Source organism: Cervus elaphus, chromosome 14 (assembly GCF_910594005.1).
Source record: "Cervus elaphus chromosome 14, mCerEla1.1, whole genome shotgun sequence".
Classification (NCBI taxonomy): domain Eukaryota; kingdom Metazoa; phylum Chordata; class Mammalia; order Artiodactyla; family Cervidae; genus Cervus; species Cervus elaphus.
Genome location: NC_057828.1, coordinates 32,312,066 through 32,331,926, shown reverse-complemented (window position 1 = coordinate 32,331,926; position 19,861 = coordinate 32,312,066). Strand labels below are relative to the sequence as shown.

General features: G+C 34.8%; 1 protein-coding gene across 3 annotated transcripts in view; it reads right to left on the bottom strand.

The window, feature by feature from the left end:
* AHCTF1 (AT-hook containing transcription factor 1) overlaps window positions 1-19,861 on the bottom strand; it is an 83,839-nt gene that overhangs the window by 41,098 nt on the left and 22,880 nt on the right. For all 3 annotated transcript variants that reach the window (XM_043924722.1, XM_043924721.1, XM_043924719.1), the window contains exons 5-17: window positions 17,367-17,574; window positions 15,636-15,752; window positions 14,230-14,314; window positions 12,740-12,890; window positions 11,020-11,152; window positions 10,734-10,915; window positions 10,253-10,314; window positions 9,301-9,429; window positions 3,702-3,792; window positions 2,741-2,830; window positions 1,934-2,074; window positions 1,172-1,276; window positions 189-282 (exon numbers count right to left, since the gene is read on the bottom strand). In XM_043924722.1, coding sequence (XP_043780657.1) covers window positions 189-282; window positions 1,172-1,276; window positions 1,934-2,074; window positions 2,741-2,830; window positions 3,702-3,792; window positions 9,301-9,429; window positions 10,253-10,314; window positions 10,734-10,915; window positions 11,020-11,152; window positions 12,740-12,890; window positions 14,230-14,314; window positions 15,636-15,752; window positions 17,367-17,574 — 1,588 coding nt within the window. The remainder of the gene's footprint in view (window positions 1-188; window positions 283-1,171; window positions 1,277-1,933; window positions 2,075-2,740; window positions 2,831-3,701; window positions 3,793-9,300; window positions 9,430-10,252; window positions 10,315-10,733; window positions 10,916-11,019; window positions 11,153-12,739; window positions 12,891-14,229; window positions 14,315-15,635; window positions 15,753-17,366; window positions 17,575-19,861) is intronic.

Genomic DNA, 19,861 nt, shown 5'->3' with positions numbered 1-19,861 from the left:
ATATTCAAATTCCAAAATAAAGATGTAAACAGTAGGTCATGCTGGTGACAAATTCATATACTTTACTGAGAATGCCACCCCTTTAATCTTTTTTTTTTATAACATAATGAATTCTATTCTGAGAAAGCTTTGATTTCTTATACAGGTAACTTCTAAAATGGTTTTTGAAGGCTCTGGATGTACTATACCTTGATGAACGCTCACACTTCTGTCGACGACTGGTGTAGTAATTCTGAATTACGGGGTAGTTGTAGCATAACCTTGACAACTGCACAGCATCATCTAGATGTTTTATAAGAGTTGGAAGAAAAGCTAGTAATATTTCCAAAACACTCCCCATAAACTTAAGGTTACATAATTGATATTTTACTACAAATTTTATAATGTTCTTTAAATTGCAGGCTTCTTAAAGTAATAAAAGAACACTGCACACCCCTTTATTAACAGATGCATAAATGAGAAAACTGAGTGTCTCAAGAAAGTCTTGTAATAACAGGATGCCAGCTAAAGACCCTGGAAAAACTATTCTAGAAAATTATTTTACTCCCTTAGGCACAAATTATAATCTAAAAGTAAGCAAATTCACTATCTGTTCAAATAAAAAATTTGAGAATTTTTCATAAGAGAATTATGAAAGAATAAGATCAACAGTAATTATGCACAGTGGCAGAAACACTTGTAAGTCTGTGAATCCTGGAAATACAAGAAGTTGGAGGCTTTTGTTCTACACAAATGTAGTAAAAGTCAAATTCTCTAATTCCTGGTATTAGCATGAATTTTTAGACAAAACGGGTAAGTAATTGATGGCAAAAAGTATTGGTTAATAACCATATTAAAAGAACCTTGAAGAGAAAAAGATGGAAAAATTAGATTTTAAACTCATACTTCTATGGATCTAAATTTTAGCTGGTGATATCACTGAACCCATCTTCAGAAGCCATGTTTTGCCAAATATTCTTTTTTTCAACACAATAAACATGCACGCAACATCTGTATATCAGGCATGGGGTGAAGCACTGAAGGTACAAAGAGAAAACAAGAAAAGAAGGTAAGAATAAAAGAAAACACAAGAGAGGTGGTAGAAGAAAGGAAACCCCAACAATAGAACAAAAAAATTATAAAGATTTAAGAATGTTTCCATTAATATATATAGATTAAGGAAATATTTTACCTAAGCCCTCTGGTAAAAGCCCAGAATTAGAGAACCAAAGAACCACTTGTGCATATTGACAGATGAGCTGGGTAACCATATACTTATTGCTTAAATCTGTAAGACCTGTAAAGAATTGAAATCAGTTGTTTAGTTTTCAATTTATCAACCACAAATGAAAAATCAAGGCACTCTACAGTTTTCAAAAACAGTAACTACTTGGTGATTTTAAACAATATACATGTATTTTTAAACAAATTTAGCTTGAACAAATAATCTCCAAAATGCTAAACTAACTCACTGACTAAAATAGACATTTTAAGTAAATATGCTTCCATATTAGCTATGCTCCCATTTAGCTAATTTCAATAATCAGATTTATACATTAAAACAAGCTAGTACAGTATCATTAATACAGGCTGTTCAAATCAGGCCTTTATATGAAACTAGCTATTTTGTTTCAATGGAAAACCAGAGGAGAAAAATGATGAAGACCAACTCTATGCATAAAAACTTAAATATAATTAAAAAATCTGAAGTTCTACCACTAATACACTGCCTTAACAATCCTTAAATCCCCAATTTCCCAACCTTATTTAATCATGGACTCATGGTTCATCTTATAACATTCGTAGCTTTTCATTTGAAAAAACAAGGCAAGCATTTGAGAAATAATGGCCTCTTTGCCCAATAATCCATCTAATGCATAGGAAATATATTCTGTCCCAAAGTCAAGAAGCAAAAGTCAATGAAATATTCATTTACATAAGACAAGGAGCACACCTCTCTCAGTGATGTCGTGGGCCTCAGTTGCAAAACAGCTTAAGACTGTACTAAGATTGCTAAGAAGTAAATGGCACTGCTGGAGAGACTGAATAGTCTGTGGATCAATGAAACGACATGAACCATCAAATAACGGTGTACCTTTCAAGAATAAAAGACAAGGTTAGTTTTGACACACTAAATCTTGACTTAATTAAAATAATAAATGCTAAATATCTCAAATTTCTTTAATCATAGAATCACTCTACATTATGAGATTTAAAAAGACAAGCTTCAAATGACAAATATCCTCAAGGAATATAGAAAGGACAGCTACAAATTCTACTTGTAAAAAATGCAGAATGAGGTGAGCACAGACAAAAGTGATATAGATTCAACTTCAGATTCACTAGAAATCAGTGCTATGTTGCTGTGTGATCATTATTTTATAAGAACTCTTTCTTCCACCTCCAGTCTTTGGAAAAGTGAGACACTGAAATTAATATAACTGCATGCTTGCTATAATATATTGTAGACTTGGCTGTCCTCTCATTTCAAGCTTAAGGTTGAGTTCACAAATGCATTTTTGTGCATTTTATATCAAAAGATATAATTCTGAAACTTGTTACTGTGAATATGCCTAACATGTTGCCAATTTAAACAATCTGTTGCAAAATCTTGATCAAAAAAATAATTTTGTCACTCTAATATAAAATGAAATAGTTTCTTTCTGGGACTTCTTCAGAGTTCGCAACTTCAAAATAATTAAAAATTTATTGTTATGTACTCAAAACATAAACCAAAATTAGTTTTTTATATAATACTTACATAGTCTGTCAAATTCCTCTTTTGTGAGAACCACTTTATTCCATGTCCATTCAAGAACAAAGCGTAAATTAGCAGCAGAATTTGGTTGTTCTTATTTGTAAATATGGAAGGGAAAAATGAAGAATGGTTACTAATTAAAAAAAAAACTAGAAACTTTTCAGTGAAGAAACCTGACAAAAACCACCCTAACCAAGTGAGCAACGTTAACATCAATATTAACATCTGTGCTCAGGGCGTCACATGAGGGAGCGCGTCAATTGACGTGATGCTGCTATGAAAAATGTAAAATCTAAATCTAATCATGAGGAAATACCAACAAATACAACCTGAGAGGCAGGCTACAAAATAATAGGGCCTTCAAAGACAAATGCTTAAGAAGAATTACACAATATTATGAGCGAGTAAAACAACATGAAAACTAAATACAAAATATATCCTGGACGGGATTCTGAACTCCCTCTCCCTAAAAATGTTACAAAGGACATTAGTGGGGCAATTAATGATATTCCAATAGAATCTGTAGATTAGATAATGGCATGTATCAATATTAATTTTCCTGATTTTTATAACTCCAAAGTGTTTTGTTAAGTGAATATCCTTGTTCTTAGAAGGAAACATATTGAAATACTTTGAATAAAGAAGCACGATGCCTTCAACTTTATTCTGATCAAATGGTCAAAAGAAAAACAATGCGTGTGTGTGAAGTGTTTGTTTGTAAAGAGAGTAATACACACAACTTGAATCCCCAGAGAATTTTTGAGTGATAAAGAGTCAACCCTAAAAGGTTACATACTGTCGGATTCCATTTATGAACACTTTTGAAATGATAAAATTATAGAAATAGACAATTGCATGTGAACCACAATCATCTCAAAATAAAGTTAACTGAACCCCCCCACCAGTAAATTGACAATTTTAAAACTACAATGTATTTTTTAATTGTTAAAAATCATAATCTTACCTTCTGTTATCCATCTTTTGATACACCCTGTCAAAAGTCCCAGAGAACTTGTCTGGATTGCTGCTGACAATATAGCTTCTAACTGTTCTTCCTAAACCATGTTTTTTTTTAAAAAAAAGAAAGGATATGTGATCAGAGACAGAGGTATCAAGTTCCAGTTCACAACACAAAATTTTAAAGGATTAAAAATCATTTTGATTCCCCAGGAGGGCTATACACAAATAAACAACAAGCACTGGTGATGGTGTAGAAAATCCTCATACACTGCTAACGGGAATGTTAAAATGAGACAGCCACTTAGGAAAACAGTCTGGTAGTTACTCAAAATCTTAAATATAAAGTTATCATATGACCCAGCAGTTTCACACTTAGGTATACACCCAAGAGAACTGAAAAACAAACATCCACACAAAAACTGTATACGAAGCATTATTTCTAACAGCCAAAAAATGAAAACAACCAAAATGCCCTGAAACTGAAGAATGGATAAATAAAATGTAGTATATCATACAGTGGAATATTACACAGCCATAAAATGGGATGAAGTTCTGATATGTGCTGCAACATGGATAAATCTTGAAAACATTGTTCTAAGTCAAAGCAGTCAGTCACAAAAGGCCATATATTATTTGATTCTATTTATATAAAACATCAGTGGCAACCCATTCCAATATTCTTGCCTGGAGAATCCCACGGACAGAAGAGCCTGGCAGTCTACAGTCCATGGGGTTGCAAAGAGTCAGACACAACTGGAGCAACTAACATGCACACACAAACAACTGAAGTGACTGACACACACACAATATGTCTAGAGCAAATAAATCCACAAAGACAGGGTAGATTAGTGGTCACCAAAGACTGGAAAAAAGGAGAAAAAGGAATTGACTGGTATGGGGTTTGGAGAGAGGTGATAAAAATATTCTGAAATTGAAAGTTGTGACACTTGCACAACTCTATCCACTGAACTGAATTATAGGAATTAAATCTCAACAAAGTTGTTTCATTACACTTTATTTACAATTTATTTTACACTTTAAGAATCTATGAATTTCATTCATTACAACAAAGATTTTTTTAAAAAGGAATCACAGGAATAAATAGATGAGTTAAATAGATAAGGAATAGAGAGCTAAAATATGACAAAGATACCCCAAAACTACAGCATGATTCTAAATGGAGATTCAATAGAACAATTTACATTAAAATCAAGGACAAAACAAGGATGTCTGGTAGTGCCATTATTTTTCTATAATTTGTAGAGGTTCCACCAAATGGCATGAGAAAATAAAGTAATAAACTGGCGGGAGGGGTGCAGAAAGCCTATATTTGCTGATGACTGCATGCCTTAAAAATCTAAGAGATTTTAATCTAGCCAAGTATTAATAGCATCAAATGAATATACAAAAATCAACTCCATTTCTGAATGAATATGGGGAAAATGGTCTACTCATAAAAAATACTATAAAACATTTAGGGATAAAAATAGAAACTCACTAGAAAATAACCATTAACTCTTATGACAGATGTAAAAATAAACCCTAAATAAATGGAAAGATACAAATGCCAACTCTCCCCCAAATTAACATGTGAATATAATAAAATTCTCAAAAGAATTCCAACAGGAATACTGGATAAAACCATCTTATAATTAATAAAAAGAGTAAGTGCCAATGAATTTCTAAAAATTACAGATTAAAAAACAAGCAATAAATGCTGGAGAGGGTGTGGAGAAAAGGGAACCCTCTTACACTGTTGGTGGGAATGCAAACTAGTACAGCCGCTATGGAAAACAGTGTGGAGATTTCTTAAAAAACTGGAAATAGAACTGCCATATGACCCAGCAATCCCACTTCTGGGCATACACACTGAGGAAACCAGATCTGAAAGAGACACGTGCACCCCAATGTTCATCGCAGCACTGTTTATAATAGCCAGGACATGGAAGCAACCTAGATGCCCATCAGCAGATGAATGGATAAGGAAGCTGTGGTACATATACACCATGGAATATTACTCAGCCATTAAAAAGAATTCATTTGAACCAGTCCTAATGAGATGGATGAAGCTGGAGCCCATTATACAGAGTGAAGTAAGCCAGAAAGATAAAGAACATTACAGCATACTAACACATATATATGGAATTTAGAAAGGTGATAACGATAACCCTATATGCAAAACAGAAAAAGAGACACAGAAATACAGAACAGACTTTTGAACTTTGTGGGAGAATGTGAGGGTGGGATATTCCAAAAGAACAGCATGTATACTATCTATGGTGAAACAGATCACCAGCCCAGGTGGGATGCATGAGACAAGTGCTCGGGCCTGGTGCACTGGGAAGACCCAGAGGAATCGGGTGGAGAGGGAGGTGGGAGGGGGGATCGGGATTGGGAATACATGTAAATCCATGGCTGATTCATATCAATGTATGACAAAACCCACTGGAAAAAATAATAATAATAATAAAAAAATAAATAAAAAAAAAACAAAAAAAAAACCAGGTTGCATTTCCAAGTATCAAAGCAATATATTAAAATGGTATAGAAATAGATAACTAGATTTATGAGATAAGATAAAAGCCCAGAAATAGAACCCAGTTGATACAGACATATAATATCAGATAAAGGCATTATTTTAGTAGCATGAGAAAAAAATATTTTGGGTCCTGTTTCACAAATGATATAACACAGCTAGACTAATAATCTGGGGGAAAAAGAACTGAACCTTTTTTTTTATTTGACACACAGAAAATGAGTTAGAGCCTTAAAGAAACATTAAGGTGTTAAATGTTAAATTTTAAGCCAGAGTCAGAGCTATAAAATGCATTTGACTATAAAAATATTATTTTGAATGTGGTAAGAGATATCATGAAACAGTGAAGAGTAAACAAAAGGGGTACTATCTGTAAGATTTATGACAGGATAAATATCTACATATTTTATAAAGAATTTCCATAAACAACCCAATTAGAGAAAAAGTAAAGCCTATCAATATGTAATTAACAAAACAAACCCTGAAAACAAATATATGTATACATGCTATCATTTTTTTTATTGTATATGGCAGGATAAAGAGATACAGGAAAGTACACATATCAGAAAGTCCACATACCATACGTACAACTAACAACTAATTACCAACTAGACACTGCAGAAACTGGTCCAAGTCTAGACTGAGAGTATTTCCCAGAAGCCCTGTCTCCTGCTACCCAATCAAAAGAAACTTGCAATCACTCCTCCCATCCTCCATGGTAACCACTCTAACATTTTGAAGGAATCTCTTCCTTGCCTCTTTTGTTTCACCTCTACCTAGCCATTACTAAACAATTCAGCTCAATTTGGTCTATTTTAGGGATAGGTTTTAAAAAGATACATGAAAAAAGTCAACAAAATGCCAATATTTGCATGCCTCCACATACTTCAATTTTCTAAATAGAAATTATTCATGTTTTATCTATGCAAGTGGAAAGAAACCAAGGACTGGATCACCAGATTCAAAATAATCACAAAAAGATACTGCTATTTGGCTAACATGGCTGAATGGTTGAATTACAGCTAATTTTTTCTTATTTAAAAAAACTTATTTATTTATATTTGGCTACAGGGTTCTTCGTTGCTGTGTGGGTTTTTCTCTAATCGCCACGAGTGGGAGCTACTCTAGTTGCGGTACTTGGGTTTCTCATTGCAGTTGGCTTCTCTTGTTGCAGAGCATGGGCTCTGGGTGCGCAGACCTAGATATCCAGTCAGTTCCTCATCAACTACAGACAGGAAACATCTGGGGGTGGGTGGAAATTACAGAAAGTTCTAAAAAAACAAAACTTGAATTTGATATGTGCCAGCAACTACTGACATGCATGTATGTTGTATTAAGTACTTTAGGGATGATTTAAAGTACATAGGTAGGTGTGAACAGGTTATATGCAAATACCACGCCTTATTATATAAGTTAATTGAGCATCCTTCAATTTTGGTATCTATGGGCATCCAGGAACCAAACCCTCATGGGTACTGAGGGCTGACTGAACATGACGACATGGTCAATATTTGCTCAGTACAGTAGTACAAAAGGGAGGAGGGGAGAAAGGAAAAAAAAATCCTGATAATAGATTGACTATTTCTCTTATTTTCATGACATTAGGTATTAATTCCAACTGCAGGTGTAAATCGTCAGCAGCAATATTCACAATTCATCTGATATTTAAAAGGTTCCTTCCCTAACAATTCATTACGCTACATTCTGCAATTATTTAAATAACTTAATTCAAATATTATTTGAGGGGAAAGAGTTATTAAGACATTTTCTCTTTCTCAAGGAAAAACAACCTGGGGTTTGTTTACTTCCAGCAAATACCAAGAAGTTAAAATGTGAATTATAAGTTGTCATCAGACAACACTGTTTAAAAATGTCTCCTGACTGGTAAAATGTATTGTGACTCTAAAAACTGTGTGGATTTTATAATATTTTTATTTATGCATCTATTGGGAAATTAAGCCTGGCTTCCGGTGACTAAGTCTGACTCCTGTAACTGTCTTGTGTTTTGCAGAAACCTGGAATCTTCACTAATAGGCTTTCATAAGAGCAGTTTTTATAAAGCAGTGGTTCTCAAACCATCAGAAATCACACCAAGGGCTTATTAAAACAACTATGACCTCTACTCATGACATGCCTGGTGCATCCATGATGTGTCCTAGCCTATAGTTCAGTTCAGTCTCGCTCAGTCGTGTCCAGCTCTTTGTGACCCCATGGACTCAGCACACCAGGCTTCCCTGTCCATCACCACCACCCGGTGTTTACGCAAACTCATGTCCGTTGAGTCGGTGATGCCATCCAACCATCTCATCCTCTGTCGTCCCCTTCTCCTGCCACCTTCAACCCTTCCCAGCATCAGGGTCTTTTCAAATGACCCAGTTCTTCCCATCAGGTGGCCAAAGTATTGGAGCTTCAGCTTCAGCATCAGTTCTTCTAATGAATATTCAGGACTGATTTCCTTTAGGATGGACTGGTTGGATCTCCTTGCAGTTCAAAGGACTCTCAAGAGTCTTTTTCAGTACTACAGTTCAAAAGCATCAATTCTTCGGTGCTCAGCTTTCTTTATAGTACAACTCTCACATCCATACATGACTACTGGAAAAACCATAGCTTTGACTAGATGGACCTTTGTCAGTAAAATAACGTCTTTGCTTTTTAATATGCTGTCTAGGCTGGTCACAGCTTTTCTTCCAAGGAGCAAGAGTCTTTTAAATTAATGGCTGCAGTCACCATCTGCAGTGATTTTGGAGCCCAAGGAAATAAAGGCTCACTGTTTTCATTGTTTCCCTATCTATTTGCTACATAGTGATGGGACCAGATGCCATGATCTTTGTTTTTTGAATGCTGAGTTTTAAGTCAGCTTTTTTTCACTAGTCCACAGACCTGGTGTCAAGTTATACCTATGGGATCCTGGGGGATTTTAAGCCAAATCCAAGAACCACAGCTACTGACACGCAAAGGTGGAATTACATTACTTAACTTACTTTTTAAGAAATTATGTAATAGATTTTTGTTGTGATAGAAAGCTAATGACATGATCCAAAAGAAACAAGAGTTAAAAATCTCTCACCTGACTTAAACTGGAAGGTTGAATATCAATAAGTCTTGGTGAGAGAAGGCCAGCCACAAGACATCGATTATAACCATCAGGAATAACTTCATTGAGAGATGGTCCTGATTTCTTTAAAAAAGTCAAAGTCTATAACAGATTGATTAATAAGATATCAGTCAATAATTAATTCAAGCAATCAAATTTAAGAATAACTAATAAGCCCATTACCCTACTTTACACTTAACAACATGAAGAAAACTAAAAGGCAGTGACTGAAAACTGTGGAAGACCACATTTCTGCACTTCTTGCAAGGAAGAGAGGTAACCAGTGTCTGTCAGTCACAGATGCTACTCCTGATAATGGTATTTTAAATTGCTTATATAGAAGGTAACCCTGTTATCTTCTATAAAGCTGACAGATTTGGTAACAGATCTTAACAAACTTAATACACACAAAAGAAAAAACTTGCAGTTTATTCTTCTTGGTCTAATGCGAAAGAGATCTGATATGAAGTATAAATATGACATTCACCCATATCTAGCTGATTACCACTTTAAGGATATGCCACTTCATGTTTTCCTGAAAAGTATTTTCAATATAGAGTCTTCATCCACCCTGAGCCGGTCACTGTGCCACTGTGCTAGGTACCTTCTTTGCATTACTTCATTTACCCATAAGCTTTTTAAGAAGGAAGAGAATTAAGAGGGTGGATGAAAGTAAGGTACTGACTGACTTTTGCTTGGGGTTCAGGAACTAACATCCATATAAAGCTGCTATAAACACCCTAATACCTCTTCCTAGAAGGTTGCCATCAGTAACTGATGCTACTAGCTGTTATCTCATATACCCAGCAGAAGCTAACTTTTAAGATCAAAGAGTAGTTTATATAAGTAACACTAAAGTTTAAATCCATGATCTGACTTCAGCTCAGGAAGAAATACTCTGTCCAAATTGTTATTTCTTACTCACCTCCTTCTGAAAGCCAGTACATGTTACATGAACAACTCCTGAGTTTAACAAACAAGTGGCATCTAGAAAAAAAAAGAAAAAAAGATTTTAAAAATCCACTTACATGTTATATTTGGGATGGTATTAGTACAACAAAATTTATCCTAAGAACAGATTACTAGGCAAGGCATGGTATTACTACATACAATAAATTTTAAAATAATTTGTCCATGTATTTCAATCCTAACAAGACACCAAACCTTATCACAACTTCACTTAATATGAAACAGTTAATGTTTTACAGCAAATTCAAATGCTGATAATTTTTCTATAAAACATACAATCATTAAATTTCTTGTGTACATATATCAAGTTAACGTCGTAACTTATCCATACATGTTAATAATAAAGAGAAATGAATGATAATACACTACACACAGCACAAATATACATACTCTTACATATTATTTTTCTCAAAAAGTAATGTTAAATAAATACATACCAAAATTATAAGTACTTGGGTTAAAAAACTGCTCAGGAGGTGGATATGAGGGAGGAACTCCTCGACTTAAACTTCTCTCATGTACTAATATATCCAAGATGTAATGTGGAGAAGTCCTACTTACAACAGCATCCAGTGACCACAATGCGAAATAAGAGCAATTATGCAGATATTCTCCTGATCTAAAAGAAATTTTATACAATGATTAAGTCAATAAACTACTACACATAAAAATTCCTATAAATATAAATACATACATATATAGACAGAGATAGAGAGATCATACCTTAATGAATCTGGCATTTGTGCATGGTACCAACGATTTATGTCGAAAAGCCCCAAATATACAGAAGGCTTTCCCTGTCCATATATATTCACCTGCCAGGTAAAGACTGAAACACTGGTGTCAGGAGACAGAGCTAAAAGAAGAGATAATTTTTAAAAATAGAATAAATAATATCAAAATAAATACAACAAATAAAATTAGGAAGATTTTCCCATAAATTAAGAGGTTTAACTCATATCTGATTTGTTAAAACACATTTCTATCATTTATTCTGTAACAAGAGATTCATTCACTTCTGTCTTGACTGTTTTTCTATTTCAAGACCTTATTAAAATGTATTCATCAGAAAAAGAGTAACTTTGGCTTGGCTTCAGTTAACAGTTTGGCAACTTCAAGATGCTGTAAGGAGAAATCATAGAAAATGATTTGAATGAAAGTTCTCCCACAAATAAATCATTGCTAGTATGAGCGACTATGTGTGTGTGTGCCCACACGTGTGCAAGCTCAGTCATGTCTGACTCTTCCAACCACGTGGACTGTAGCCGGCCAGGCTCCTCTGTCCATGGGATTTCCCAGGCAAGAATACTGGAGTGAGTTGCCATTTCCTCCTCCAGGGGATCGTCCCAACCCAGGAATTGAACCCAGATCTCCTGTTTTGGCAGGAGGATTCTTTACCTCTGAGTCACCTGGGAAGCCCAGAGAATATTAATACTTAAAATGGATGCCTTTGCACTTTAGGGCTTAATTCTGTAGAAGACTTCTAGCTGAGAAGGATTGATCCAGCTATATGCTAAGGCAGGTGGTGGTAGGGGAGAGAGACAGGTACCCAAATGGTATGTGGAATGGAAAGATAGGAACAAAGATGAGAGACCAATAGGAGAAAGGAAAATAAAAATCCAAGACATAACTAATAGGAAATATAAAAAAGATATGAGTGGGGAGTAAGAGACTGAGTTCCATAAATTCCGTTTTGATATGTTTAGTTGGATATGAAAAATGGGGACCAGGAGAAAGGAAATCTCTGGGATGAATAAGCTATACATGAGAATAAATCCCAATACGAACAAGCTAAACCAGGGCCCCCACTAAGCACTCCCAGAACTGAATAAATCTATCATGTTATCCCACTCAATTCTTAACCACCACCCTTTGCAGAAGGTATAAATATATTATTCCACTCACAGATAAGGAAACAAAGGCTTAGTCACAAATATTAAATAATTTGTGAAAGGTTACAACAAGTGACAGAGCTAGGATTTGAATCCATTTTGCATTCTAAAATCTATGCCATTTTCATTCTGTCATGATATTTACCAGGAAGAAGGGATGACACTAGAGGAAACAAAAAATCCAAGACAACAAAAGCATGTTTGCTGTATATGTCTCAAAAAATACAGAAGTAAACATTATTCAGAGACTACTCATACCAGTCACAACTAGAGACCTTTTTGTGTGTGTGTGTTTTGAGAGCCGGGTCAAAATAAAGAGGTTGCTCATTTCCTTAATCTATTCAATTCTTGAGTTCCACACAACACAATCTGGAGAACAAGAAATATCTCGGATCTCACACAGTCCTAAATAAATCCCACAATTAGTATTCCAACTTCTTAATTGCCAGGAGTACAAACTCTAGAAACCAATACCTGTCATATATCTTAAATCAAGACAAATCTTAAATCAAGCATTCACATAATATATAATAAAACTGCTTTAAACCAACCTTCATTCATGCTTTCCTCCCTGTCACCATGAGATCGAAATTTCTCTATACTCTGGCATCCCAGAAGTTTGGTATTACCAGTCTGCCCCCTCAAAGGAAACATGCCACCTGTGAGGTCCAGTGTGTATCTTTCTTCACAGTACTCCAACCCCTGAAATATAAAATGTACACCAATCTGTATCTTAATAGGATTCTAAGAAAAAGTTATTCTAAAATTAAATGTTCAAGAATTTCCACACAATATAAAGAAAACAAAAAAGTTAAAAGACTGAAGAGAACAAATTATTGAAGGCGGCTCTAAAATTTGCACATGGGATAAAACACAAATAAAAAGGCTAATTTTTTTTCTCAAAAATAATTACCAATAAATCTTCTAAAGTTGTTATCAAACACAGGAACCTTCATGCATTACTGGTTGGCGTATACACTGGACCTAAGCAATGAAATTACAAATACATATATTCTCTAAACCAGCAAACCTACTTCTACGTTTTCACTGAAGTTCTTGCTCTAGTTCTTAAATTTTTATTCATTGCTTCCTGCAAGAATTTAACAAGAGCTATGAAATTTTCTCTAGAAGATGCATAATTCTCCCTTGTTCTCCACGAAGAACTGGTTCCAGGACCTTCTTCCAATATCAAGATCTGTGGATGCTCAAGTCTCTTACATAAAATGGTGTAATACTTGCATATAACCTACGCACATCCTACTATATACTTTGAATCATTTCTAGATCACTTTTTAATACCTAATACAATGTGAATGCCATATAAATAGTTGCTGTGGCACAGCAAATTCAAGTTTTGTGTTCTGGAACCTTCTGGAATTCCCCCCCCCCCGCCCCCCCATATTTCTGATCCAAGATTGACTGAATCCACAGATGTGGAACTGGAGAGTTGGAAGAGGGGGGTTCAGGGACAACATGGACACCGTGATCATAAAAATACCACACAAAATTGAAGGGCTTCATGAATTCCCTAAAACCCAACCACACACCCTCAAATACGAGGTTAAAACGCCTGTTCTAGAGAAAGTATTGTGACAGCTAACCAAATATGGTTATTTGGTTATTAGCAGCACTTCACTACTTCCTCAAGAATTCAGCCAGAAATAGTCATTTAAAATGCTGGATGTATTATCCTCTCTTACCACTGTAAGCGTCCGGACTATAAGGCCTACCCGTGGCTCGCTGCTTGTTGTGTGAGAGCAACGAAGCGGGGTTCTTTCTCCTGGCTACCAACTAGGCCGTAAGCTTGAGTCCTGTCTAATCTCCTCATTCTGGAGAAAAATTACACCTGAAGATTTTAAGCTTGCCACCTTGGTAAAATACCAGTGTCCTGATCCCTAAATCTAATACTTTTTACATTATATTATGAATACAGTATTAACTTGAGTAGAAGAAAACATTGTAATATCTCAGTATCTTAAAACAAAGACTTAAAATAGGCAAACAAACAAAACTGATACTATCAACCCATATCACCATTTACCTCATATAAGATTTGTCCTGACGCCAAACACTTCCTGTCACCAAAGGCCAGCTGAAGCAGATGTAAACTCAAAACATCCCCTTCACTGAAAGAAACAAAAATTAGCTGAGGAGAAATACTAAATACCATTATTAATGCATTAAGCACCTCTTATTGCTCAAATAAGTTTAATTTGCATAAAATATTGAGTGCATGTGACAAAACTGAGGTTACTATAAAGAATTTAGTTTTACTTGGTTGTTTTCACAAAATGTAGTCCTTTGAAATAATAGCTGATTTAATTTTTATTGATTCTAATTAACTTAAGCTTATGTTGTTTGTGTACTATAGGTGACACCTTACATGACTGAGACTATAACTCTACTCAAAATTTATTCTTTCTCCCTTTCTTCAATAGGTGTGTTTTAGTTAGACAGTATTGGAAGAAAAAATAAATGGGATACAAAAATTGTTGAGATAAATGTCCTTTCTTATTCACCATATGGAGTCTTCACAAGGCACATTATTCAAGCTGCTGCCAGCCCACATCACACTTGGATGGAAATATGGACCTAGTGAGGACTATTCCAATAGCTGTCTCTATATTTTTATTTCGATTTTCCTCCAGGATTGACAGAAGTGACAAATCAATTAATTGTTCCTTCACTGATGTACTAAAGCTTAAGACAAAACCTCAAAGTGAGGGAAGCTAACACAAAAACCTAAGTTGACCACAATTCAGGTATCTAGAATTTAAAGTAGAACAGCCTTGGGAAGAGAACGTATTGATAACACCAAACAAAGCACTAAACATCAAAGAAAAATAAGAGAAAATCAATACTTACACTGTTCCAGCACTGGAAATGAATGAGCTTAACCAGCTGGAAATTAAACTGAAAGGAAAGATTTCTCAAAAGCTACACTGAGATAAAATTAAAGCTTGTGAAAGAGAAGGAAAAACTAACCAAATTAACCTTAGGAATATACTGCAAACGACAAGTACAATAGAAGAACCAGAGAACAAAGTAGGGATACATAAAAACGAGAGGCATATACAATAAAGAAAAAAAAGGAATGAGATTATAAAAGAGGAAAAATGTTCTTATGAGAGAACACAGAAGGCCATAACAACTGTCTGAGGAATGAGAAGTTGCCTACTCATGTGTTACCAGCTTACTCTCTGAAATATATATTACATCTAAACAAGTCAAGCAAGCGCAATTTCTTCTTACTGATACCTCAGACTCACTCAAACATATAGGAACAATTATTTACCTTTTATAGTCATTTCAACTGCCACTTACTAATTCACTGAATTATGTGGCTCTCATTAAAAAGAGGCAATATAGCATAAAGTTTTGCAAAAGAAATTAACTGCCATGCCATTCTTGACAAATATTATTAAAAACCACATATATCACATTTACCTATCTTGTGTAGACTGAACAGCCCAGAGGTAACAGCAATTACGAGGATCATTTTCAGGTTCTTGAAAAGTGACAGCATATACAGGAACTCTTCCACCTTCCAACTGTGTGTAGTATCTATAACAGGCACAAAAATCAGTACACTTCATACTTCTAAGTTACAATTTCATGAAAAAGGAAGAAGATGCCTCATGTGTAAGAATTTGGGTTAGAACAACTACTGCTCTTACAATCATCTTATCTTCAAAAACACACAGGGTACAAGACATCAAGAAAATGAGCATGGCACCCCATTTCCCAGGTAGAACTGGGAAGGGTTAGAATCACTAAAGCACGAACTATTCCTCCCAGTCATATAAATGTATGCCACTACATACTGTTCCCCAATAAGCAGGTACTCTAGAAAGAGATGAAATACCACCACAACACTCCACTTCAGCTGCTTCAGTTTCCCCATTACTACAACAGAATGAGTTAGAATCTGAAGAGTTCTCACAAATCCCTCGAAAAAGCATAATTAGTGAAGAGAAGACAGTGCTCAAGAAAATCCTCTAGAAGACAGGTTCTCCAGGCATTCCTCTGTGAACAATTCAAAGACAAGACCTGATAAAAGGGTATAAACAAAGACAGTGAAGATGGAATTCCCATAGGGAGCTACTAGGCAACAATACTGTCACTTCATCACTGGCGCTGTGCAGAAAAATTGAGCGTGAGGAAGTGCAAGGACAGTCAATGTTTACTTTAAAAAAAAAAAAAAAAAAAGACCTAGTATATATACATTGTTATTTTCCATCTCTCTCTTTCTCCTTCACTTCAAACTTGGCAAACATTTATAATCAAACAAACACTGCCAAGTAGGCACCAATCTGCTGGTGAGACAAACTGAGCAGAAAGTTTGGAAAGGTGACTATTTTGTTGACTCATTTGAAAGACAAGTTACTCAAGAAAATATTCTGATATTACTTGGAAGAAAAAAGAAGAAATATTAAATTGACAGCTTAAAGGACAAATAGGTATCTATTTAATTCAACAGAGATATGATTTAAAACCTATAGTGCCTTACCTCCCTTAATAAATGGAGGTAATTCAATAATTCAATAAATTAAGGTAAATTAATAAAATGGATTCCTCAGCAATTTTAATATTCAATTAAAAAGTATCAATACAATTATATTTGGGGGAAGTTTTTGACAGCATAAAAATTTTAAACACAGTATTTTGCCATTTTCTTGAAAAGTCTTTTTTTCTGTCAACTGAGAACTACTATTATTATTATGGTTATGCAGAAAAGTACTTCTGAAAGAATTCATACCAGATATCTTGGTAGAGTCATAGTTTACTAGCAAACTGAACTCCACAATGACTAAAATGCCAGATTTTGAGGTTTTTTTTTTTTTTTCTTTTTTGCTGTGCCGTGCGGCTTGCAGGATCTTGGTTCCCTGACCAGGGATTGAATCCGTGCTACGGCAGTTAAAGTGTAGAGTCCAAACCACTAGACTGGTAGAAAATTCATCAAAATTCCTTTTAAATACATTGACTCAACTTAAATTGATGTGCTAAGTCACTCCTTTTTATACTAAGTCATTATTTCATGCAATGGAAACTTATGTAGTCATTCAATCCTTAGTCTACCCTATCTTTTCCTGTTTATGCCAATCTTTAAATATTAGTAATTGAGTATATTCAGAAAGAAATTACTAATAAATCAAATAATTAAAAAGTTGTCCTTACTCTCTTTTCATGCTTTTCATGTTCCAAAGTGCTAGATAGCCATCAGAAAAACCTACAGCAAGCTGATTTGTCCGGCTTATGTAACTAAGGGCTGAAACGGCTGTTCCTGATGGGCTGACTAACTGAAAACACAGATGGCGTCCTTCTCGCATCACATTTTCTCTGATGTGCGGTACTTCAGCTGGGATACCAGTTACAACTTCAAGGTCTAAAAAATAAATAGGACAAGTAAGATTAACAAATTATAAATAGCATAAAACCAAGTATGTCACCCATTATTCAATCAGCAGCTGAAAACTACTGGGGTCAATTAAAACAAGATTAGTGATAACAAAGCATACTGACTACATGAACCAGCCACCTTTATTTTAAATGTTATAATTTTCAAAACACATTTAATTGTGTATTATTTTTAAAATCTCACAGTACATATCAAATGTTGCCCATTTTAACAGAATTAATTTTCTTGGGGTTTCCCTGGTGGCTCAGTGGTAAAGAATCCGAATTCCAATGCAGGAGAGAGAAACGGGTTCAATCCCTGATCTGGGAAGATTCCCTCACGCTGTGGGGTAACTAACTAAGCCCATGCGCCACAACTACTGAGCCTGTGCTCTAGAGCCTGGGGACCACAGTTACTGAAGCCTGAGAGCCCTGGAGTCAGTCCATGCTCGGCAACAAGAGAAGCCGCTGCCGAGAAGCCTGTGCATCGCAACTAGGGAACAGCCCCTGCCTCACCGCAACTAGAGAGAGCCTGTGCCCAGCAACAAAGACCCAGCACAGCCAAAAACAAGTAAGTAAATAAGAATTAATTTCCTTTAACAATCATAAATAAAGCTGATGGTTTCTTTACTCAAATTTAGGAGTAACAACCTAAATATTCCCCTCAGAGAATGGCTGGTTCCAAGTCAGAAACAGAAAGTATATAAGATGAGCCTGGTATATCTTGTGCCAGAAATCTAGGAAGCTATCAAACTCTGAGGTGATGTGTCAGATTCCATGAAGGTGACTTCATTAGCAAAAACAGGACACTTTTAAGAACAACAATAAAAAATAATAGCAAAAAAATCACCCCCAGTTGAGAACCACTGGTACAAAGGTTGATGGATCACGCTGTCATCACCTAAACCCACTGATCACTAAATATAAAACAAGACACCATGTGCCTCCTGATGTGAAACATTATGAAATAGTCAGCACTTTTGAAAGATACCTGTCAAATGTTAAATCTGAATCTAATCTGAGCTAACTTACATTTACAGAAAATATAAAATGTAAATGACACCATGTGAAGATACATAGATCATTCCAAAATAATATCTTCAGCAACACAGTGGAACTAAAAATAAATAAATGAATAAGGAGAGGATAGAGGGAGAACTGCTCTACATTTAAACAGACATGAGATGCAAACTGTCAAATGTAATGTGTTTGGATACTGGTTCAAACAATTCAAATACAAAAAGATGCTTCAGAGAAAATCACAGCAATTTCATTATGGACTAGTAATTAACACTATACCAAGTAATCATTAATGCTTTTAACAGTGGTAAATGGCATCATGATTAGTAGTAAAATAATCATTATTTGCTTTAAATTAATAGACTAAAAGAAAGAAGGGAGGACAGGGAACTAGAACAGATGCACATATGGTAAATTTTGAATTTACCATATGAACTAACTTGAATTTAGGTAACAGGTTTGTGGGAATTCTTTTATTATTCTACTTGAGAATGTCCCAAATGTTTACATAAAAAAAATTCAGGCTCATTTACTGCTCTAACTGTTGTGCAAGGGTATATTCCCTCAATGCTGTTAATGAAGAGGAAAAAATCCTATCACATTATAGTTGTATGAGTACCCCCCCAATCCATTCTGCTTCTGATTTTTCTCCTCAGAAAATAGCAAGTGATTAAACTTTGCCAAAATAACTAATCCATTCAATGGAATACTGTAAAGTTATTCAAGAAAATAAAGCAGACTCTTTATGTAGTGATGTGTGTAAAGAATGTATAAGAAACACTGTTAAGTTTGGAATGTTTAAGAAACACTGTTAACAGTACTTATAGTATGATAAATGTTAGGAACTTCATTTTCTATGTTGTGTGTGTTTTAGTGAAGTCTAAATAATTGTAATCATAAATTATTTATGTAAACAAAAATATACATTTTGCTTAAACCCCAAAACTCAACTTTTTGTATGCTATAAAATTCACCAGTTTCCTAATTCTCATAATTGAGAAAAAATTCACTATAAATTATAAAATTTCACTATAAAATTATTCTTGTGTGGAAAGGAACTACTGACTACTGAAATAAAACGTGTTTTCAACTCTACTATTTCGATCTGATGAGTTTTAATTATGAATACAGGTATTTTAATTAGCCTTACAACTATAATGATATCATGCACCAAACACACTCTGGAGCAAAACTCCATTAAGACTATTTAATTCTTTCATCAATTTTTTACAAAGAGTAGCTAAATCATTTCTAAT